Source organism: Microtus oregoni, unplaced genomic scaffold (genome assembly GCF_018167655.1).
Source record: "Microtus oregoni isolate MIOR12 unplaced genomic scaffold, Mior012 000265F_ref0000455, whole genome shotgun sequence".
Classification (NCBI taxonomy): domain Eukaryota; kingdom Metazoa; phylum Chordata; class Mammalia; order Rodentia; family Cricetidae; genus Microtus; species Microtus oregoni.
Genome location: NW_024544938.1, coordinates 71752 through 95366, shown reverse-complemented (window position 1 = coordinate 95366; position 23615 = coordinate 71752). Strand labels below are relative to the sequence as shown.

At 45.4% G+C, this 23615-nt stretch overlaps 1 protein-coding gene across 1 annotated transcript in view; it reads left to right on the top strand.

The window, feature by feature from the left end:
- The first annotated feature begins 1374 nt into the window (after nt 1-1374).
- The window catches only part of LOC121445660 (guanine nucleotide-binding protein-like 3-like protein), a 37872-nt gene continuing 15631 nt past the window's right edge, over nt 1375-23615 (top strand). The window contains exons 1-7 of the mRNA XM_041647803.1: nt 1375-1512; nt 3447-3514; nt 12066-12106; nt 12684-12779; nt 13921-14037; nt 22340-22423; nt 22728-22863. Of these exons, the coding sequence (XP_041503737.1) occupies nt 3496-3514; nt 12066-12106; nt 12684-12779; nt 13921-14037; nt 22340-22423; nt 22728-22863 (493 nt within the window). The 5' untranslated portion in view covers nt 1375-1512; nt 3447-3495. The remainder of the gene's footprint in view (nt 1513-3446; nt 3515-12065; nt 12107-12683; nt 12780-13920; nt 14038-22339; nt 22424-22727; nt 22864-23615) is intronic.

Here is a 23615-nt window from a genome sequence, read left to right as displayed (position 1 = left end):
TGTACTGGGTCTCCTTGAAGTTCAAAAACAAATTGTCTCTGCTCTGAGTTCCTTCTCCTGTGGTGATGAAGCCACATTAAGAACTACAGTATAGGGACTAGAGAGATGGCTCACTGGTCAGGAGCGATTATTCTTGCCCTTGCTGAGGACCTGGACTGCAAGTATTCCTATGGCGGCTCACAACCATCTGCAACTCCAGCTTCAGGGGATCCAATGCTTTCTTATCTCCTCAGGCATCAAGCACATATGTGGTGCGCATACATACATAAAGGCAAAACACTCATACACATAAAATAATTCTATAAGGACAATTTTAATAATAAAATAACTACAGTATAATATTGTGATAAATCCCAGACACGTAAAGGCAAACGCTGGTGTGATTCTTACTCAACTGGGAGTCAGGGAAAGTGCCGTAAAAACAATTGCATAGAAACTTCATCTAAGGGACAGGAGTTAAGACTTTAGAAAACAGAACCTGCAAATGTTGTGACTACTTTGGGGGTCCAGAGGAATCTGGTGTCTAGGGTGAAGCATAAAAGTAATCCCTATATTGTAAGGGGAAGGAGGACAAAAGGATTTATTTTCGGCAGGGATGGGTTGGAAGTGAAGAAATACTCCTTCAGGGGTTGCCTTACCTAGCCCAGCCCCATCGCTAAGGTTTAGGGGTGAGGAGGGAGAAAGGACTGGAATTAAATGATTAGGAAAGATTTAAATTCAGAGTTACGTTTTTGGAGGGGCATCTCACTCCCCAAGCCAGGAGTCTTTCTTGAAATGCTTTTTAAAGACATCCTTACCTACCCTCGCTTTAGAGACAAGTTTATTTTCTGGAGACACAGGAATCACACATGGGGGAGAAGGGTGAATGAACCGGTGAATGAAAATCCCGATAGTTTCGGGTCCTGCTCCAGGTGAGCCTCTGAGACTAGAATGGCGCTGAGAACAGCTAAGTCCCTTCAGGTGGGAAAGACTCGTCCAGGCAGACACGTGATTCCGGCGGCCATTTTCCCGCACCCGGCTTGTCGCCATCGCCATCTTCCAGGAGGACAAATGATTGCCCCCTACCCTCTTCAAACGATGCCAGTGAATACTTTAGTGACTGAGACTGGATAATATGTATCCTAAAAAGAGTCCTTTTTACAAATAGCTTTTGTGGCCACACGAGTACATACACACACACACACATACACCCACACACCGCCATCGCCGGGCACACACACGCATTCCATGCCCCCCCCCCCACTTCCCCGCCTTCACCATTGCCCGGCTCCCGCCTCTCTCTTCGCTATTTCTTTACCCACGGGCAGCCAGGAGGCGGGGCCAGCGTGGGAGATGGAGCGGGATTGCGCAGAGCAGCAATGATCTCGAAACTCCGCCTCCATGCAGTAAGAAAAGCAGGCGGAGCAACGCGCTGGGCTGAGATCCGGAAATCCGGGCGGATCCTTGCTGCGTGGTCCTTGTCTGGCGTCGTTGTTCTTCCAGCAGCTCTCGGAGGCTCTGCCAGAAGTGCAGGTAAGAGACTACGCTCTCTTTTTTTTTCCGTGGCGAGCGCTCACCTAGCCAGTAGTGCAGTGAGGATGGTTTTTTAAAGATGAAACCAGAGATGCTCGCCATCCTGGAATAGAGAGGTGGAATAGAAGCTGGCTTGCTTCTGGGGTTGAAGGGCCCGGAAAAGGGATATGGATAGCTCCATGTGTGGAGATGCGCTGAACTGCATTCTGGCGGCCACAGAGAGGCTACCAAGATGCATCCTGGTCATGTAGAGAGGCAGATCATACGCATGAGACAAAATGTCGGTTGCCTTCTTCCTTTCAGGATATTTGGCGTCATTTCGCATTACTGCCATTGCTTTCCTGTAGACAGACGCCCCCTTCCATGTTGGAGCAGATCTATTACGTTCCTATTTGGATTGCGTAATTTGTAGATAGGTGTCAATCCATCAAATGGTGGTGGTGACGTCATCCCTGCCCTATAAGAAAATAATTTCCAATACAAGGCTGAACAGTACAGATTCTCCTGGCTTATTAAGGCACAGATCTTCATCGAGGCATCTCCTTGACCACCTCCATACTGGTATAGAGGCGCTCAGAAATGTGTACTGTCTAGAAGGGAGAGATCTGATGTAGAGACTTGCCCTTCTTGTGTCTACCCTTCCCCTGCAGAGTGACCAATCGACACCGTCAGCCTGAATATCAAAATGGTTAGACACAAGCCGATGGACGACCACACAGACTTGCCCCTCCCCCATGGCACTGGAGACTCCTCAGACACCATATCTACCCCATAAATAATGGCTATTTTATTGATTTTTGTAAAGGCCCACCCCTAAACTGGCTCAGTACATGGGAATAGACTTTAGTCCATTGAGAGGATGTTGTGCCTCTTAAGGAGACCTCAGCATGAGAGACTCAGATTTATTCTCCCCCCTTTTGAGGTAGATAGACTCCACCCTCCAAATGATATATAATCACCAAATTGCCAAGAGAGAGACATCTGAGCAGTAGAGGTGCAGATCACACCCCCATTTAGCCTTGACAGATAGTGACGTCATAGTTTATAATGGCATGGCCTTATGCCTTCCTATTTCTTAGCCATACAGAGAACCAGAAGCCCTATTCCTTTCACTACTAATATATACTGCTGACTTTAACCCACATGAAATGTACAGACACCATTCCGGTACACCACCTATGGAAGGATTCAGAATGGCCTCCATGGGGCAAAGGTGTGCGAACCCTGCTCATTCAGAGCTGCAGGAAATAAGCATAGCAGCAGCCTCGCTCCTCATTGACTGATGAGAAAAGAGACCTAGGTCTACCTTTTCCCATAGTTCAGTGCCTGGACCAGTGCTCTCCCATGTAGCAGTGGCGACACACATGACCACTGTATTGGTTTCTTTGTTCAGTGACCCAAGAAGAGAGGTACTTTCTATTGCCAGGGTGCAGACCCCAGCCACATATGGAGCTGAGATCCTCCACCCCACATCCTGAGATTTGGCATTGACCTCAACCTATGCAGACATAAGTAAGAATTCTGAGAACCTATTTCTCTAGGGATTTGTTTTTTTCCACCTCTCTAATGGTAGGTGGCACACAGAAGCCCCCTTTGAAAAAACACACTAGCATGTCTTTTCATGAAAAAACAAGTATCTGCTCTTCTCCCAGTGTGGAGGGGTTTAGCACTAGTCTTTTACCTAGGATATGACACTACAGGTATCCCATTCAACGTATTGGAGGCATGAACTCCATCCAGAAAGAGAGGTTCTGATCTGCTTCTCTTAGAGTCGTATAATACAATACCCCTTCCTCGGGTGTACTCAGCTGTATCAGGCCCTAGGTCCAGTATAGCCCATTCTCCTGACTTTCCAGTTGGTAGGGCTTCCTGATTATGTTCTGTGGCATTTTATTTTGCCTTTAAGGGTCTTAAAAGGGAATTGTGTTTCCTAGGTCTGCCTTCCTCAAGTTGCTGCCTTTATTCCAAGCTCATCTTATCACCATGATGAAGCTTAGACACAGTGAGTCTCCTCTGCCACCCTCTCCCAAGCCTGTGCATTCAGTATTTGTGGTGTTTTGCAAGAACTTTGCTGTTTTTACTTGTTTATATATTTTGAAGTTGGTCTTGAATTTGCTGTGTAGCTGAGGCTGGTCTTGAACTCTTGATCCTCCTGCCTGTACCTCCCAAATGCTGAAATTACATGTTCTATCACATATGGTTTTTTTTTTTTGTTTGGTTTTGGTTTTGGTTTTGTGTTTTTTTGTTTTTGTTTTTTTTTTTTTTGAGACTAGCCTCAAGCTCCTTTGTCATCCTGCATCAGCCTCACAAGTATTGGGGCTGTAGGAATGTGATGTGCTGCCATGCTCGGCTCACAACTTAAAAATTACTCGGTATGACCCTGCTCGCCAGTCTGAGTCTTTTGTAGATGGTACCTTTGGCATTCTCATAATTTCTTGGAAGGTAGTTTTTCCTTTTTCCTCATTGTCATTTTACAGATGATAACATGGAGGCTCAGCAAGGTAAGTGACTGAATCTGAGGTAAACAGCAGTAATTGATCTATGATGCTGCATAATAGGCCCCAGCGTCTGTCTTCATAGCTTCTGTCTTTTAATTGATATCATAAGTTGTATTGGTTGTGTGCAGAAGCCCCATTGAGTTTCAGTCTCCCCTCCTTTTTTCTTAGCTGTATAGTTTTGGCCAAGCCACTTAATTCCACTTTCCGTATCTGCAACACAGTGGTCATTAAGTATAATGTCTCTCTCTATATAATTCACACACACACACACACACACACACACACACATATATATATATATATATATATATATATATATATATATATATATATATATATATCATATTGTTTTGGGCATTTTATTTGTTTTGACATATAGGGTCTTTCCAGGTAGCCTGTGCTGGCTTTGAATTTGTCATCTTTCTGTCTGACTCCATCCCTGAATTGCTGTCAGGAGGCACCACACCTGTCAAGAGGAATTTCTTTTTGAGTCAAAGTCTCGCTTAGATCAAGCTGGCCTCAAACTCCCTAACGTAGTTAAGGATGACCTTGAGCGCCCCCCCCCCAACAGGGTTTCTTTGTTTAACTGCCCCCAAGGCTGTCCTGGAACTCTCTTTATAGGCCAGGCTGGCCTTGAACTCACAGAAATCACTTATATAAGCCTCTAGAGTGCTACATTTAAAGGTGCAAGCTGCCACTACCCGGCGACCTTGAATTTCTTTTTTTTTTTAATTAAAAAAACAGTCCTAGTTCCTAATCCCTCCCCTCCTCCCATTCTCTCCACACACCTTCCCACCCCACCCTCATCTAATCCCCAGAGAAGGTAAGGCACACTGCTTTTTGGAAGGTTCAAGGCCCTCCCTACTATATCTAGACTGAGCAAGGTATCCATCCAAAGAAAATAGGTTTCCAAAAAACCAATACATGCAGTAGGTTCCACTGCCAGTGGCCCCACAGTCTGCCCCAGCAATACAACTGTCACCCTCATTCAGAGAGACTAGTTTGGTCCTATGCTTGTTCCTTCCCAGTGTACCCATCAGCTCAGGTAGACTGTTTCAGTGGGTGTCCCCATCATGGTCTTGACCTCTTTGCTCATATTCTCACTCCTCCCACTCCTCATCTGGACTTTGGGAGCTCAGTCCAGTGCTCTGATGCCGGTCTCTGCCTCTGTTTCCATCAGTGGCTGGATGAAGGTTCTGTGGTGACATTTAAGGTATTCATCAGTCTGAGTACAGGGCAAGTCAAGATGCCCCCTCCCCCTATTGCTTAGGGCCTTAGGCAGGGTCATCTTTGTGGACTGGGGGAGCGACCTAGAATTTCTAATCTTCCTGTTTCCATTTCCTTAGTCCTTCGGTTATAGGTTTATGAAATCATGCTCAGAATAGGATTAAAAACTTTATTCATCTGTTTATGTGTGTATGTATATATGCATGTATGTGTGCACTTCTATGGTTTGGGATATGTGTGGAGGTCAGAGACAACTTGTGCGAGTCAGTTCTCTCCCTGTTAGCCAAGGGGATTGAATTTAAGTCCTTAGGCTTGAGGATAAGCATCCTTTTACCCACTGAACCATCTTGCTAGCCCCAAGAGTGTGCTTTGCAGTATTTCTCAGAATGGCCTCAAATACTGGGCCCAAGGCATCCTGTTATCCTAGTCTCCTGAGGATCTGGAATTATGAAGAATTAATGAATTTAAAGAGACAGAATGGTTAGAACAGTGCCTGGCCCTTTGTAAGCACTTTCTGTAAGTACAATCATTTCTCCATTTCCATAGGAGACTATTTTCTTTTCTTCTTCTTTTTTTTTTTTTTTGGTTTTTCGAGACAGGGTTTCTCTGTGGCTTTGGAGCCTGTCCTGGAACTAGCTCTGTAGACCAGGCTGGTCTCGAACTCACAGAGATCCGCCTGCCTCTGCCTCCCGAGAGCTGGGGTTAAAGGCGTGTGCCACCACCGCCCGGCTTGGAGACTATTTTCTGGCAGATAGAAAATTAGTGAATGTTCAAGCCCCTTCTGTAACATAGCATAGTATTTGCATCTAGTCTACACATATCTTCGCCTGTATTTTAGAACATTTCCAGGTTATCGTAATAATCTAATACCATGCAAATCATATGTAGACTTGTTTAGGAAATGATGACAAATAATACCCAGTACAGAAACAGTTTCTTTAAAAATTCATTTATGTCCATTGTGCATGTGCATGCCATGGCACATGCGTGAAGGTCGGAGGACAACTTTCAGGAGTGAGTTCCTTCCTTTTACCATGTGGGCCCCGGGGATCGAACTCAAATCATCAAGCGTAGTGGCAAGTTTCTTTACCCACTGAGCCATCTTGCTGGCCCCTAGATGCAGTTACTGTTTCACAGTTAATTGAGTCTGTAGATGTATCACCCATAGGTATACAGAGCCAACTGTGTAACAAGTATTGGATTAGAAATTTTACACCTTTAATCTCAGCAGAGAGAGAGAGAGAGAGAGAGAGAGAGAGAGAGAGAGAGAGAGAGAGAGAGACACCTGAGTTCTAGGCCAGCCTCATTGGTTATGATTATGCATACTTAAATTCCTAGCACTCAGGAGACAAAAATAGGAGAACTTTGCAAATTCAAGGCCAGTCTTAATTACATAGGCGATTTAAGCCATTTTAGATTATATAGCATTCTGCCAACATTCAGACTCTTGATCCTTGGAGTTTAACTCCTTAAAAGATGCTGCCACCACGCTGCCTAATATCTAAATGTTAGATTTTTTTTTTTAACTGAAACAGACCGTGTGGACACATTGCTGGTCCTTTAGCCTTCAGGACTTGATCATCTCCTCTCCCTTAGTATATTTTATTTTTTTTTTTTTGATGCAGGTTTTCTCTGGGTAGCCCTGGCTCTACTGCCCAGCTTCTTTTTTTAATTCTCAATGTTTTTATTGAGGTAGGACTTCACTCAGTAGCTCAGTCAGCCCCAACTCACAATGTAAATAGCTTGGGACTTGGAGCAGTTCTCCTGTCCCTGCCTCTCAAGGGCTGAGATTACAGGCGTGAGCTACCACACCCTGCAGGGGAATTTTATAGAATATTTAGGTACATTTTCTGTGGTTTTGGGTATCAAAACTTAGGACCTTGTGTGTGCTAGGTAAGTGATCTATAACTGAGTCTACCATCACATATTTTAGTTGAACAGTTTAGAATGGTTATTTAAAGGGGGTTGTGTTTTATTATTTAAAAAGTTTACAGTAACAAGGCCTGGTGATTCTCACCTTTGATCCAGCTTGCTGGAGACAGAAGCAGGATTTCTGCAAGTTTTAGGTCAACCTGAGTTGCATATTGAGATGCTTCTCAAAAAAGAAAAAAAAAATCTAGACTGGAGGGATGGCTTATTGGATAAAGTATGTTCCGTGTAAGCATGGAATCTAGAGTTCATATCCCTGGGACCCACGTAGAAACTGGGTAGGCATGGCAGCCCCTTGTTATCCCTGAACTCCAGAGGCAGAGACAGCAGTCCCCAGGGGCAAGCTGGCTAGGTAAGGCTAGCCAAATTAGTGAGCTCTGGGCTCAATGGAGAGACCCTTCGAGAGCAATTGAAGAAGACACGCGTGGTGAACTTTGGGCCTCCACAGCCACATGTGCCCCACACTTGCAGACACAACATGTCAGCACATGCATCCCATCCACACCTTCATGCAAAGTGAAAAAGCAAGCTATTAGTTGGCTATGGAGTTTAATATCTGTACTCCTACCACTTGGGATGCTGAAACAGGAGGATTGCTGGGAGTTTGACTCCAGTCTGGGATAAGAAGTGAGACCCTATCTCAGAAACTCAAAGTCCCAAACCCCAAAATTTAAAATTGCAAATGTTGGTGGCCAAGGTTTATAACCTTGAAGTAGCCTGCTTGCTGGGCAGTTGATTAATAAGCACGAGCAGAGGTATCCCGGTTGTGCGACACAGGGGAAAGGAGCTGGACACGATGTGGCTGGATGAATAAGCAATGAGTAAAAGGTTTGTGTATCTGGGAGATTGGACACATAAACCTGCAGATGGGAAAGTGCTGTCTGAGGTTACTTTGCAAAGTCCAGGACACTGTAGATGGTGTCCCCTTCAGTGTAGTCACATGAATGGATGAGATGGAGTGGAGATCCTTAGTGGTGAGGATATCAAGGAAGTGGGAAACCCAGGTTATTGGAAGGGCTACCTGGTGACCTCCAAGTGGATGGTGACTGAAATTGTTCGGAGAGCAAAGCTATGACCTGTGCATTTCAGTAAATGAAGAACAGACCCAGCGGAATGATAGGGACCCCGGAAGAGTAGCAGGGATTTTATTCTATTTTTTCCTTTTTAACGAGAGGGCACATATGATTCCAGTCTGACAAGGGTGAGTGAGGGACATCTAGCTGTACCTTCTGGTTTTAAGATTAATGTGCCAGAAAGAGCATCATCTTTTGAAAAATCTTAAAAGTAAAGCTTTGTGATTGGGAGAGTTGAGACCAAGGGCAGGAGGCTCAAGGCATCTGAGAGTGCTGGTCCTCTCTGTACAGGTGTTCCAGAGGCCATCAAGGTAAGTTAGATGCCAGGGGAGAGGAGGGAGCACACAAATGAAGTCACTGCAGCTATGTGTATACCAGGGCCATTTGGGTCCAGGACTACGGGAGGTGAGAGGTAAATTATGGGGTGATGGGAGAGTTGATGATTTCAGGCCTAGATGTTAGTAGATGCAGGCAATGGGCCTTAGAAACTAAATTTTTTTTAAAATCATGCAGCTCCATGATGTGGGAGTGTCATATATCAATCTGTTGATTTCATTGGTTAAGCAATAAAGAAACTGCTTGGCCCTGATAGGTTAAAACATGGGTGGGAGGATTAAACAGAACAGAATGCTGGGAGGAAGAGGGAAGTGAACTCAGAGCCATGCTCCCCTCTCCTGGACAGACTCGACAGCTCTGCTCTCTGTAGCAGAGACGTCATGCTCCCCTTGCCTGGGCAGGAGCGATCGATGAAGCTCCGACCCAGGATGGACGTAGGCTAGAATCTTCCCGGTAAGCACACCTAGCAGTGCTACACACATGATTAGAAATGGGCTAAATTAATATGTGAGAATTAGCCTAGAAGAGGCTAGATAGAAATGGGCCAAGCAGTGTTTAAATGAATACAGTTTGTGTGTTGTTATTTCGGAGCATAAGCTAGCCAGGCGGCCGGGGTGCTGGGGACGCAGCCCCACCGCTCCCCTTATTACGACAGCTCCAGTTACTGGGTAGAGCCTGCCTCTGCCTCCCAAGTGCTGGGATCAAAGGCATGTGCCACCACTGCCCAGCATGACTCCTCTCTGTAAAACAAAAACAGGTCTTCAACATTCAGAATAAGAACTTTGACCTGCCTGCCAGCTACAAAGTGGTAGATGCTCTTCCTTAGGAACTGTAGTAAAGCCAGTGAGTGACCAGAGGCTCCCGAGTGTCGCAGTGCTGAGGAGTGACTATCTCTTCCCACTCTTCCTTCTCTTCTTTGAAGAAAATGCTGTCCTTTTTGAGTGATGTCTTTTCTTTCATTGCATGCCGGCATCAGTGCCAGGGCTCTGCCACCAAGGCAGTTAGGGAGATGGAAATTGTTGGGTAAAAATACTGAGACCTAGTTCATTCTAGCTGTCACATTCCTTTTGTTGCAACTAAGTGCTTTAGAAGTGAGGGAGACCTGAGTTCTAGTTTGTTGTTTTCAAACAGGGAAATTGCCTGGGCTTGGTAGCTCACTCCTGTATTCCCACCACTTGGGAGGCTGAGGCAGGAAGATTGCTACAAGTTCAAGACCAGCCTGGGCTACATTATGAGACTTTGTTTTCATCCCCTCCCCCCAGGGAAATTTGCTACATTCACATTTGTTATGGCAACTATATTCTGGTCAAACATCTACTATCACATGCATTTATTATTTTCTCTTACTTCCTACTTTTTGCTAAACTAATAGCATGATTAAACTTGTCTTTCTCCATTGTGCTACCAAAGTTAAATAATACCTTTTTTAATCCTACCCATTCAGAGTGAGACTTGTAGCACTTTTTTTTTTTTTTTTTTTTTTTTTTTGGTTTTCCGAGACAGGGTTTCTCTGTAGCTTTGGTTCCTGTCCTGGAACTAGCTCTTGTAGACCAGGCTGGTCTCGAACTCACAGAGATCCACCTGCGTCTGCCTCCCGAGTGCTGGGATTAAAGGCGTGCGCCACCACCGCCCAGTTTGTAGCACATTTTATGCATTTGGTTTTCCAGTGTCCATCTCTCGATTCTTGGAGTTTATTGAAATTGATGTCTTAGAACTGCACTAGTTCCTTACGTTATTCTTCTTGGTTTTAAGTTATAGTTCTAAGCTACATCACCAATTTTCTTAGGTCTATTAATAAGTTTTAAGCAATTTCCTGTTTAGCTGTATTTTGTTTTCTTTGCTTTGCAGCCTTTATTCTGATTTAATTTTGGTTTTTTATCTTCTACTCCTCCCCTTTTCCTCCTCTTCCTCCCCCATGCTCACTTGGGCCTGGAACATGTTGAATACATTTTCTGCCATAGCCTGTTAGGTTTAGTTTTTGGCAGTAGTTTTGCCAGAAAGGAAATACTTTTACATAACAGTGATCAGATAGAGGATTTTGGCTTGGGACATGGTCAGTCCCTTTCCCCAGTGATGTGGGAGTGTCATATATCAATCTGTTGATTTCATTGGTTAAGCAATAAAGAAACTGCTTGGCCCTGATAGGTTAAAACATAGGTGGGTGGAGTAAACAGAATAGAATGCTGGGAGGAAGAGGAAGTGAGCTCAGAGACGCCATGCTCCCCTCTCCCTGGCAGACACGTGATAGCTCTGCTCTCTGAGACACATGTGATGAAGCTCCCACCCAGGATGGACGTAGGCTAGAATCTTCTCGGTAAGTGCACCTTGGGGGTGCAACACAGATGATTAGAAATGGGCTAAATTAATATGTGAGAATTAGCGGAGAAGAGGCTAGATATAATGTGCCAAGCAGTGTTTAAAAGAATACAATTTGTGTGTTGTTATTTCAGGGCATAAGCTAGCCAGGCGGCCGGGGTGCTGGGGACGCAGCCCCGCCGCTCCTATTACTACACCCCAGGACTTATTGAATATCCTAATCTAATGCTTTAACCTTGAAACTTTTGGCATGCCCATATGATGTCTCAAGAAATTCTATACTTTGAAATTTTGTTATGTGCACAAAATTATTGAAAATTAACTTTGGTTTTTGTGTTTAAGGTATATGTGAAACATAAATTAATTTTATAGTTTAACTTGGCTCACTTCCCCAAAGATTAGCCCAGACTGGTCTTGAGTTTACTGTATTAGCCAATGAGTAACCCTGAATTTCTACTTTTTTTTTTTTTGGTTTTTCGAGACAGGGTTTCTCTGTGGTTTTGGAGCCTGTCCTGGAACTAGCTCTTGTAGACCAGGCTGGTCTCGAACTCACAGAGATCTGCCTACCTCTGCCTCCCAAGTGCTGGGATTAAAGGCGTGCGCCACCACCGCCCGGCTGAATTTCTACTTCTTCTGCCTCCACCTCCTAAGCGCTGATATTACAGATGTGCATCACCTTACCGGTTATTTTTGTGGTGTTAGATAAAGAACCCAGGGCTTTGTGCGAGTGAGCCACATCTGCAACTCTTCTCTCATGATATCTCATTGTTTGTATGTAAACATTCCAAACTAGAAAAATCAAAATCTAAAACTCTTCTGATGAAAAGTGTTTTGGATGAGAGACATAACTCCTCAACCATGGTGGCTTCTCTGTTAACCATACTGGCTTCTCTGTCAACTGTACTGACTTCTTTGTCAGCTGTAGTGGTTTTTCTGTTGTTTTCAGAGCCTGCTTTTCTTTTGTTTGTTGGGAAATTTTATTTGCATACTTGTACATGTAAAGCTTTTCTCTTTCTTTCTTTCTTTTTTTTTTTTTTTTTGGTTTGTTGAGACAAGGGTTTCTTAGTGTAGTCCTGGCTGTCCTGGAACTTGCTCTGTAGACGAGGCTGCTTCAAACTCAAAACATTGGGTAGGTGGGTGATAACTCTTGTTTTTCTTCTCTCTCTTCTTACAGAGAACAAAAAACCAGGTAAAGGTTCCAAAGGCTGTAAGAAGGTAAGTGGGCCTTACCTTCAGGTGAAGTATGTGCATTGTTGGGTCAGGTCAGTAGTTATCGGGTGAGTCTGGACAAAGCCCCCCTCATTGGGATAAACACATCTGGCTTTATCTCCCACTCATGGCTGCAACTGTCACCTGCATATATGAAGTTCCTTCCAAAAGCTATCTACTGCTTTGTGCTTGGGTTACTTATTAGGGGTTATTGCCATCCCTGTATATTTTGGTATCAAATTCAGGGCCTTGAGCATACCAGACAAGTGATCTACCACTGAGCCACATATCCTCAGCCCCCAAGTTCTCAGCTCTTGGTACTCTGGGCCCCAAGACTTCATTTTGGGAGCTATTTGTCAGGAAAGGGTTCCCTTTGGCATTGAGCAATTGTCTTGGCTGCTTCTGTCCCCTCCATTTCCTGCCAGTCCTTACCTGGCTATTGGAGAAGTGTCTTGCCCTTGCTAGATGAGCAGATTTCTGGAGAGAACCCCCATCCTGACAATATTCCCTGCTCCTCAGATTTCTGTGGATTCATTAACGGCTCAATTTTTTTTTCTTGTTTGCTAACTGGCCTGCACGGCAGAATGGGAAGAAAGCGGCACCCCGACCACCCTCTGCTCCCCAGGTTGTTCACGGTAATGATCATGCCAGCCGAGAGGCCGAATTAAAGAAGAAAAGGGTGAGCCTTTTGTCTTGGCGATGGCCTGGTTTGAGTGTCCGAGCTGCATAAGTGTTGTGCGGAAGGGCGGGGCTTCTTGATGCTCTTGTGGTTGGGCTTGGGAAAGTGAGCCGAGTTACATTGATAGTGCTTTTAAGTTTTACGTTTGCTCGCCTTGTTCTCCCTCCCAGTTCATTGCTGCCTGGCTGATGTTCTCAGTGTTCCACTCAAACCTCTGCTGCTGGCCTCCCTCTGCACACCCTCTGGCACATTTGAGACCATGCTTCCCTTAAAGCCCTCTCATTTGGACTTTGAACTCTCCCCTTCTTGGCTGTTGCCTTCCTCTGTGATTAGTCCTGTGCAGTTTCTTGCTGCTTTTGTTCTGTTTTGTTGGTTGGTTGAGGCAGGGTCTTGCATTGTTGCCCAGGCTGGTCTTGAATGCCTAGGCTCATGATCTTTCCCCCTCCAACCCTGAGGAGCTGGGCTACAGGTGTTTGCCATTGTAGCAGCTGGTACAGCCTATGACCTTGTCCTTGTTTGGACTTAAGTGTTTTCCGTTTTAGAATGCTTCTCTCTCTGCTTCCCAGGTAATCTTTTTATTTTTCTTTTATTCTTTCCGATTTTTAGTAGTTTAAAACATATGCCTTTTTTCTTTTTTTATTTGTGGTGGAGGGAGCGGTGGGAGCGGTCAAGTGCGGCTGCCCCTCCCACCAGCATGGTGAGATCTGTAGCGATCCGAGGACAGCTTGTGGCAGTCAGTTTTCTCCGTCACCATATGTTCTAGAGATTGAACTCAGGGGGTCAGGCTTGTGTGGCAAGACTTTTTACCCAAGGAGCTACCTTATTAGCCCCCCTTTTTGTTTTTTGAGACTGGTTTGCTGTATAGTTCTGGTGGCCTAGAGTTCACTGTGTTGTCCTGGCTGGCCTTGACCTAATGGCAATTCTCCTGCTTCAATCTCTCAAGGTGCTGGATTTACAGCTGTGTGCCACTACGCCCAGCTCTTCTTTTAATTTTTTTTCCACTCTCCATTCCTTAGTTTCTCTGTCTTTTTTCTCAAATATTCTTGTTCTCCTGACTGTCCTGTTCTTGTATCCCCACTCCTTCCTGCCTCTGGACAGCAGACCTACTCAGCTCCAGTCACAGTATGTGTTTGTTTCTCAGGTTGACGAGATGAGGGAGAAGCAACAGGTTGCCCGGGAGCAAGAGCGACAAAGGCACAGGACCATGGAGAGCTATTGTAAGGATGTCCAGAAACGTCAGGAGGAGTTTGAACATAAGGTAAGAGAGCAGCTCTTGCTGGCCTGTGCGATTGGAGTGGATTGCAGTTTTACTGTAGAGGAAGAAATGGCTGTATAGTGAGACCCTGTCTCAAGAAGAAAAGAGAAGTAGAGGAAAGGGATGAGTGCAGAGAAGGAGAACTGGGAGAGAGAGGTAAGATAGGAGGGAGGAAAAGGGGCCTTCTGTAGCATGCCTGTGACCACACATGTAGGCAGTGCCTCTCCCAAATTTGAGCCTAAAGATGGAGCGGCTGTGGGGTAGGGAGCAGGAGAGGTATGACTGGGGAATATGGCAGGAGGGACATATGAAGGGGAGACTGAGAGACAGAGAGTGGATGCAGATTATCTGGCCTTCCTGGGGTGACTTTTCCCCCTTTCTGGTCTTCATTGTCCCACAAACACGATGTGCATGTGCAGCTCCAACACCTCTGCTGACTTGCACTCAAGGTTTGGTTTCCTGCTCTCATGTGCCTCATGGATTGTTTTTTTCACACCTTACTCTTATCCTGCCTTTTCCACACTCTTGTGACCAAGCAGGCCTTTGACTGCTGCTCAAATACACATACGCACATCCCATAATCTGTCAACCTTTGTTCTAGTTTCCTAGCATTTTGGGTTGTTGGCAGTGCTACTTTGAAAAATTAAAATTAATTATTATAGTGTGTATGTGAGAGAGGGGGAGTGAGAATCTGGATATGAGAGAGAGAAACTGCATGTGTGTGTGAGAGAGAGAGAATCTGCATGTGTGTGTGTGAGAGAGAGAGAATCTGCATGTGTGTGTGTGAGAGAGAATCTGCATGTGTGTGTGTGTGAGAGAGAATCTGCATGTGTGTGTGAGAGAGAATCTGCATGTGTGTGTGTGAGAGAGAGAATCTGCATGTGTGTGTGAGAGAGAGAATCTGCATGTGTGTGTGTGTGAGAGAGAGAATCTGCATGTGTGTGTGAGAGAGAGAATCTGCATGTGTGTGTGTGTGAGAGAGAGAGAATCTGCATGTGTGAGAGAGAGAATCTGCATGTGTGTGTGAGAGAGAGAATCTGCATGTGTGTGTGAGAGAGAAAGAATCTGCATGTGTGTGAGAGAGAGAGAATCTGCATGTGTGTGAGAGAGAGAATCTGCATGTGTGTATGTGAGAGAGAATCTGCATGTGTGTGTGTGAGAGAGAGAGAGTATGTGTGTGTGAGAGAGAGAATCTGCATGTGTGTGTGTGTGAGAGAGAGAATCTGCATGTGTGTGTGTGAGAGAGAGAGAATCTGCATGTGTGTGAGAGAGAGAATCTGCATGTGTGTGTGAGAGAATCTGCATGTGTGTGTGAGAGAATCTGCATGTGTGTGTGTGAGAGAGAATCTGCATGTGTGTGTGAGAGAGAGAATTTGCATGTGTGTGTGAGAGAGAGAATCTGCATGTGTGTGTGAGAGAGAGAATCTGCATGTGTGTGTGAGACAGAGAATCTGCATGTGTGTGTGTGTGTGTGAGAGAGAGAATCTGCATGTGTGTGTGAGAGAGAGAATCTGCATGTGTGTGAGAGAGAGAATCTGCATGTGTGTGTGAGAGAGAATCTGCATGTGTGTGTGAGAGAGAATCTGCATGTGTGTGTGTGAGAGAGAATCTGCGTGTGTGTGAGAGAGAGAATCTGCATGTGTGTGTGTGAGAGAATCTGCATGTGTGTGTGAGAGAACCTGCATGTGTGTGTAAGAGAGAGAGAATCTGCATGTGTGAGAGAGAGAGAGAATCTGCATGTGTGTGTGTGAGAGAGAGAATCTGCATGTGTGTGTGAGAGAGAGAATCTGCATGTGTGTGTGAGAGAGAACCTGCATGTGTGTGTGAGAGAGAGAATCTGCATGTGTGTGTGAGAGAGAGAATCTGCATGTGTGTGTGTGAGAGAGAGAGAATCTGCATGTGTGTGTGTGTGAGAGAGAGAATCTGCATGTGTGTGAGAGAGAATCTGCATGTGTGTGTGAGAGAATCTGCATGTGTGTGTGTGAGAGAGAGAGAATCTGCATGTGTGTGTGAGAGAGAATCTGCATGTGTGTGTGAGAGAGAGAGAATCTGCATGTGTGTGTGTGTGAGAGAGAATCTGCATGTGTGTGTGTGTGAGAGAGAGTATCTGCATGTGTGTGTGTGAGAGAGAGAAGCTGCATGTGTGAGAGAGAATCTGCATGTGTGTGTGTGAGAGAGAGAATCTGCATGTGTGTGTGTGAGAGAGAGAATCTGCATGTGTGAGAGAGAGAATCTGCATGTGTGTGTGTGAGAGAGAATCTGCATGTGTGTGTGAGAGAGAATCTGCATGTGTGAGAGAGAGAGAGAACCTGCATGTGTGTGAGAGAATCTGCATTTGTGTGTGAGAGAGAGAATCTGCATGTGTGTGTGTGAGAGAGAATCTGCATGTGTGTGTGTGAGAGAGAGAGAATCTGCATGTGTGTGAGAGAGAATCTGCGTGTGTGTGTGAGAGAGAGAGAATCTGCATGTGTGTGTGGTGAGAGAGAGAGAATCTGCATGTGTGTGTGAGAGAGAGAGAATCTGCATGTGTGTGAGAGAATCTGCATGTGTGTGTGAGAGAGAGAGAATCTGCATGTGTGTGTGTGAGAGAGAATCTGCATGTGTGTGTGTGAGAGAGAATCTGCATGTGTGTGTAAGAGAGAATCTGCATGTGTGTGTGTGAGAGAGAGAATCTGCATGTGTGTGTGAGAGAATCTGCATGTGTGAGAGAGAGAATCTGCATGTGTGTGTGTGAGAGAGAGAATCTGCATGTGTGTGTGTGAGAGAGAGAATCTGCATGTGTGTGTGTGAGAGAGAGAGAATCTGCATGTGTGAGAGAGAGAATCTGCATGTGTGTGTGAGAGAATCTGCATGTGTGTGTGAGAGAGAATCTGCATGTGTGTGAGAGAGAGAGAATCTGCATGTGTGTGTGAGAGAGAGAATCTGCATGTGCGTGAGAGAGAGAGAATCTGCATGTGTGAGAGAGAGAATCTGCATGTGTGTGAGAGAGAGAATCTGCATGTGTGTGTGTGTGAGAGAGAGAATCTGCATGTGTGTGTGAGAGAGAGAATCTGCATGTGTGTGAGAGAGAATCTGCATGTGTGTGTGAGAGAGAGAATCTGCATGTGTGTGAGAGAGAGAATCTGCATGTGTGTGTGAGAGAGAGAATCTGCATGTGTGTGTGTGAGAGAGAATCTGCATGTGTGTGTGAGAGAGAGAATCTGCATGTGTGTGTGTGAGAGAATCTGCATGTGTGTGTGAGAGAACCTGCATGTGTGTGTAAGAGAGAGAGAATCTGCGTGTGTGAGAGAGAGAATCTGCATGTGTGTGTGTGAGAGAGAGAATCTGCATGTGTGTGTGAGAGAGAATCTGCATGTGTGTGTGAGAGAGAGAACCTGCATATGTGTGTGATAGAGAGAATCTGCATGTGTGTGTGAGAGAGAGAATCTGCATGTGTGTGTGTGTGAGAGAGAGAGAATCTGCATGTGTGTGTGTGAGAGAGAGAGAATCTGCATGTGTGTGAGAGAGAATCTGCATGTGTGTGTGAGAGAATCTGCATGTGTGTGTGTGAGAGAGAGAGAATCTGCATGTGTGTGTGAGAGAGAATCTGCATGTGTGCGTGAGAGAGAGAGAATCTGCATGTGTGTGTGTGTGAGAGAGAGAATCTGCATGTGTGTGTGTGTGTGAGAGAGAGTATCTGCATGTGTGTGTGTGAGAGAGAGAAGCTGCATGTGTGAGAGAGAATCTGCATGTGTGTGTGTGAGAGAGAGAATCTGCATGTGTGTGTGTGAGAGAGAGAATCTGCATGTGTGAGAGAGAGAATCTGCATGTGTGTGTGAGAGAGAATCTGCATGTGTGTGTGAGAGAGAATCTGCATGTGTGAGAGAGAGAGAGAGAACCTGCATGTGTGTGAGAGAATCTGCATTTGTGTGTGAGAGAGAGAATCTGCATGTGTGTGTGTGAGAGAGAGAGAATCTGCATGTGTGTGTGTGAGAGAGAGAGAATCTGCATGTGTGTGAGAGAGAATCTGCGTGTGTGTGTGTGAGAGAGAGAATCTGCATGTGTGTGTGAGAGAGAATCTGCATGTGTGTGAGAGAGAGAGAACCTGCATATGTGTGTGATAGAGAGAATCTGCATGTGTGTGTGAGAGAGAGAATCTGCATGTGTGTGTGTGAGAGAGAGAGAATCTGCATGTGTGTGTGTGTGAGAGAGAGAATCTGCATGTGTGTGAGAGAGAATCTGCATGTGTGTGTGAGAGAATCTGCTTGTGTGTGTGTGAGAGAGAGAGAATCTGCATGTGTGTGTGAGAGAGAATCTGCATGTGTGTGTGAGAGAGAGAGAATCTGCATGTGTGTGTGTGTGAGAGAGAGAATCTGCATGTGTGTGTGTGTGAGAGAGAGTATCTGCATGTGTGTGTGTGAGAGAGAGAAGCTGCATGTGTGAGAGAGAATCTGCATGTGTGTGTGTGAGAGAGAGAATCTGCATGTGTGTGTGTGAGAGAGAGAATCTGCATGTGTGAGAGAGAGAATCTGCATGTGTGTGTGTGAGAGAGAATCTGCATGTGTGTGTGAGAGAGAATCTGCATGTGTGAGAGAGAGAGAGAACCTGCATGTGTGTGAGAGAATCTGCATGTGTGTGTGTGAGAGAGAATCTGCATGTGTGTGTGTGAGAGAGAGAGAATCTGCATGTGTGAGAGAGAGAATCTGCGTGTGTGTGTGTGAGAGAGAGAATCTGCATGTGTGTGTGGTGAGAGAGAGAGAATCTGCATGTGTGTGTGAGAGAGAGAGAATCTGCATGTGTGAGAGAGAGAGAATCTGCATGTGTGTGTGTGAGAGAGAGAGAATCTGCATGTGTGTGTGTGAGAGAGAATCTGCATGTGTGTGTGTGAGAGAGAATCTGCATGTGTGTGTAAGAGAGAATCTGCATGTGTGTGTGTGAGAGAGAGAATCTGCATGTGTGTGTGAGAGAATCTGCATGTGTGTGAGAGAGAGAATCTGCATGTGTGTGTGTGAGAGAGAGAATCTGCATGTGTGTGTGTGTGAGAGAGAATCTGCATGTGTGAGAGAGAGAATCTGCATGTGTGTGTGAGAGAATCTGCATGTGTGTGTGAGAGAGAATCTGCATGTGTGTGAGAGAGAGAGAATCTGCATGTGTGTGTGAGAGAGAGAATTTGCATGTGTGTGTGAGAGAGAGAATCTGCATGTGTGTGTGAGAGAGAGAATCTGCATGTGTGTGTGAGAGAGAGAATCTGCATGTGTGTGTGTGTGAGAGAGAGAATCTGCATGTGTGTGAGAGAGAATCTTCATGTGTGTGTGAGAGAGAGAATCTGCATGTGTGTGAGAGAGAGAATCTGCATGTGTGTGTGAGAGAGAGAATCTGCATGTGTGTGTGTGAGAGAGAATCTGCATGTGTGTGTGAGAGAGAGAATCTGCATGTGTGTGTGTGAGAGAATCTGCATGTGTGTGTGAGAGAACCTGCATGTGTGTGTAAGAGAGAGAGAATCTGCATGTGTGAGAGAGAGAGAGAATCTGCATGTGTGTGTGTGAGAGAGAGAATCTGCATGTGTGTGTGAGAGAGAATCTGCATGTGTGTGTGAGAGAGAGAACCTGCATATGTGTGTGATAGAGAGAATCTGCATGTGTGTGTGAGAGAGAGAATCTGCATGTGTGTGTGTGTGAGAGAGAGAATCTGCATGTGTGTGTGTGTGAGAGAGAGAATCTGCATGTGTGTGAGAGAGAATCTGCATGTGTGTGTGAGAGAATCTGCATGTGTGTGTGAGAGAGAGAGATTCTGCATGTGTGTGTGAGAGAGAATCTGCATGTGTGTGTGAGAGAGAGAGAATCTGCATGTGTGTGTGTGTGAGAGAATCTGCATGTGTGTGTGTGTGAGAGAGAGTATCTGCATGTGTGTGTGTGAGAGAGAGAAGCTGCATGTGTGAGAGAGAATCTGCATGTGTGTGTGTGAGAGAGAGAATCTGCATGTGTGTGTGTGAGAGAGAGAATCTGCATGTGTGAGAGAGAGAATCTGCATGTGTGTGTGAGAGAGAATCTGCATGTGTGTATGAGAGAGAATCTGCATGTGTGAGAGAGAGAGAGAGAACCTGCATGTGTGTGAGAGAATCTGCATTTGTGTGTGAGAGAGAGAATCTGCATGTGTGTGTGTGAGAGAGAGAGAATCTGCATGTGTGTGTGAGAGAATCTGCATGTGTGTGTGAGAGAGAATCTGCATGTGTGTGAGAGAGAGAGAATCTGCATGTGTGTGTGAGAGAGAGAATATGCATGTGTGTGTGAGAGAGAGAATCTGCATGTGTGTGTGAGAGAGAGAATCTGCATGTGTGTGTGAGAGAGAGAATCTGCATGTGTGTGTGTGTGAGAGAGAGAATCTGCATGTGTGTGTGAGAGAGAGAATCTGCATGTGTGTGAGAATCTGCATGTGTGTGTGAGAGAACCTGCATGTGTGTGTAAGAGAGAGAGAATCTGCATGTGTGAGAGAGAGAATCTGCATGTGTGTGTGTGAGAGAGAGAATCTGCATGTGTGTGTGAGAGAGAATCTGCATGTGTGTGTGAGAGAACCTGCATATGTGTGTGATAGAGAGAATCTGCATGTGTGTGTGAGAGAGAGAATCTGCATGTGTGTGTGTGAGAGAGAGAGAATCTGCATGTGTGTGTGTGTGAGAGAGAGAATCTGCATGTGTGTGAGAGAATCTGCATGTGTGTGTGAGAGAATCTGCATGTGTGTGTGTGAGAGAGAGAGAATCTGCATGTGTGTGTGAGAGAGAATCTGCATGTGTGTGTGAGAGAGAGAGAATCTGCATGTGTGTGTGTGAGAGAGAGAGAATCTGCATGTGTGTGTGTGTGAGAGAGTATCTGCATGTGTGTGTGTGAGAGAGAGAAGCTGCATGTGTGAGAGAGAATCTGCATGTGTGTGTGTGAGAGAGAGAATCTGCATGTGTGTGTGAGAGAGAGAGAATCTGCATGTGTGAGAGAGAGAATCTGCATGTGTGTGTGAGAGAGAATCTGCATGTGTGTGTGAGAGAGAATCTGCATGTGTGAGAGAGAGAGAGAGAACCTGCATGTGTGTGAGAGAATCTGCATTTGTGTGTGAGAGAGAGAATCTGCATGTGTGTGTGTGAGAGAGAGAGAATCTGCATGTGTGTGTGTGAGAGAGAGAGAATCTGCATGTGTGTGAGAGAGAATCTGCGTGTGTGTGTGAGAGAGAGAATCTGCATGTGTGTGTGGTGAGAGAGAGAGTATCTGCATGTGTGCGTGTGAGAGAGAGAGAATCTGCATGTGTGAGAGAGAGAGAATCTGCATGTGTGTGTGTGAGAGAGAGTATCTGCATGTGTGTGAGAGAGAGAGAATCCGCATGTGTGTGTGAGAGAATCTGCATATGTGTGTGAGAGAGAGAGAATCTGCATGTGTGTGTGAGAGAATCTGCATGTGTGTGTGAGAGAATCTGCATATGTGTGTGAGAGAGAGAGAATCTGCATGTGTGTGTGAGAGAATCTGCATGTGTGAGAGAGAGAATCTGCATGTGTGTGTGTGAGAGAGAATCTGCATGTGTGTGTGAGAATCTGCATGTGTGTGAGAGAATCTGCATGTGTGTGTGTGTGAGAGAATCTGCATGTGTGTGTGAGAGAGAGAATCTGCATGTGTGTGTGAGAGAATCTGCATGTGTGTGAGAGAGAGAATCTGCATGTGTGTGTGAGAGAGAGAGAATTTGCATGTGTGTTTGTGTGAGAGAATCTGCATGTGTGTGTGAGAATCTTCATATGAGAGACAATGTGTGTGTGTGAGAGATAGAGAGAAAATTTGCATATGAGAGAGAATCTGTGTGTGTGTGTGTGTGAGAGAGAGAGAAAGAGAATGCATGTGGATAGAGAAAGAATCTGCATGTGAGGGAGAATTTGTGTTTGTGTTTGTTTCTGTGTGTGTGTGAGAGAGAGAGAGAGGGAGGGAGGGAGGGAGGGAGGGAGGGAGGGAGGGAGGGAGGGAGGGAGGGAGGGAGGGAGGGAGGGAGAAAGAAGATGCATGTGCCACACATGTGTATGGAGGTCTTTATGGAGTTAGTTGTATTGTTCCACCATGGTTCCAGGAACTGAACTGAGATCAACAGACTTCACAGCAAGTGCTCCCATTCAGTGCTACTTTTAGGTGTTCTGGGACTCACAAGTATCCTTTAGCTTCCTGTGGTTTTCAAAAGCCTTGTTGGTTTTCATGTATCTTCCTTCCTTCCTTTCTTATCTTCTTTTCTTTGTTCCCTTCCTTTTTGTATCTACTTGCCCCTTATTCCCCTAGACTATTATTCTCATTTTTTTCTTCTTTAGGAGGAAGTTTTGCAGCAACTAAATATGTTTCCTCAGTTGGATGATGAGGCCACACGGAGGGCCTATTACAAGGAGTTTCGTAAGGTAGGAGGGCTCATTTCTTCTTTTTTCTTTGTTTTGTTTTTAGATAAGGAATTGTTCTTTATCCTAGGCTAACCCAGAACTCACTGTGTACCCCAGACTGGCCCTGAGCTCCGTGTAGCCCTCTTGTCTCACCAGCACAAGTATTAAGATGATAGACTGAGCTACAGAACAAGTATTCGTTTCTTAAAGCCCTTTGCTGAGAACCCCATTGCATTTTCGTTCCTTTGTCTCTGTTTTTTTCTGACCGAAATGGAGACCATTACATATCTGTTCTCAGCCTTCATCTGCATCTTCTGTCCTGCAGGTGGTAGAGTACTCTGATGTGATTCTGGAAGTTCTGGATGCTAGAGATCCCCTGGGCTGCCGCTGTTTCCAGATGGAGGAGACTGTCCTTCGGGCAGAGGGCAACAAGAAGCTGGTATTGGTCTTGAATAAGATTGGTAGGTTTTGGATGGGTTGGCTAAGGCAGGGAAGGGGTTTAAACTAAGGCTAGCTCAGATTAGTCACTGAGACCCAGCAACTTAGAGGCATTCAGAATAGTCATTCATAGGAATTCTTGCTCAAATTTCCAAAGCCAGAAGTATTGTCTGGTATATACAGAATGTAGCAAGGGTTGGGGGTAGAGTTTGAGCCTGTTTGCCTTTCAGTCCCCTTTCCTTGCAATTTTGAGCCTGTTCAATGTCTGGTCATTCTTGGAGATCTGTCCCCACAAACTGGAACTCAAAGGTTGGGACAAGAGAGAACACATGGCTTGGGACTCATTGAGGTGTTAGTCTTATCCCACTTTTGCTATTTTCTTCTTGATATCAGATAGGTCATGTCACTTGTGAGAACTTCTATTTCTCTAATAGTAAACAGAGGCATGACCATCTTGGTCTCCCAGGTTTATTGCGAGAATTAATGAAGAACTTGGTGTATAATCAGCACTTCACAAATCCCAGCCATTCTTAGTGATGCTTTTTCTTGACACTTAGCCAAGCCTAGAATGATTAGGAAAGAGAATGGGAGTAAGATATTCGGGCACCTTAACATGAAAGGAGGATATCTGGGGCAAAACTACTTCTTTACAGCCGGGCGATGGTGGAGCACGCCTTTAATCCCAGCACTCGGGAGGCAGAGGCAGGCGGATCTCTGTGAGTTCGAGACCAGCCTGGTCTACAGAGCTAGTTCCAGGGTAGGCTCCAAAGCCACA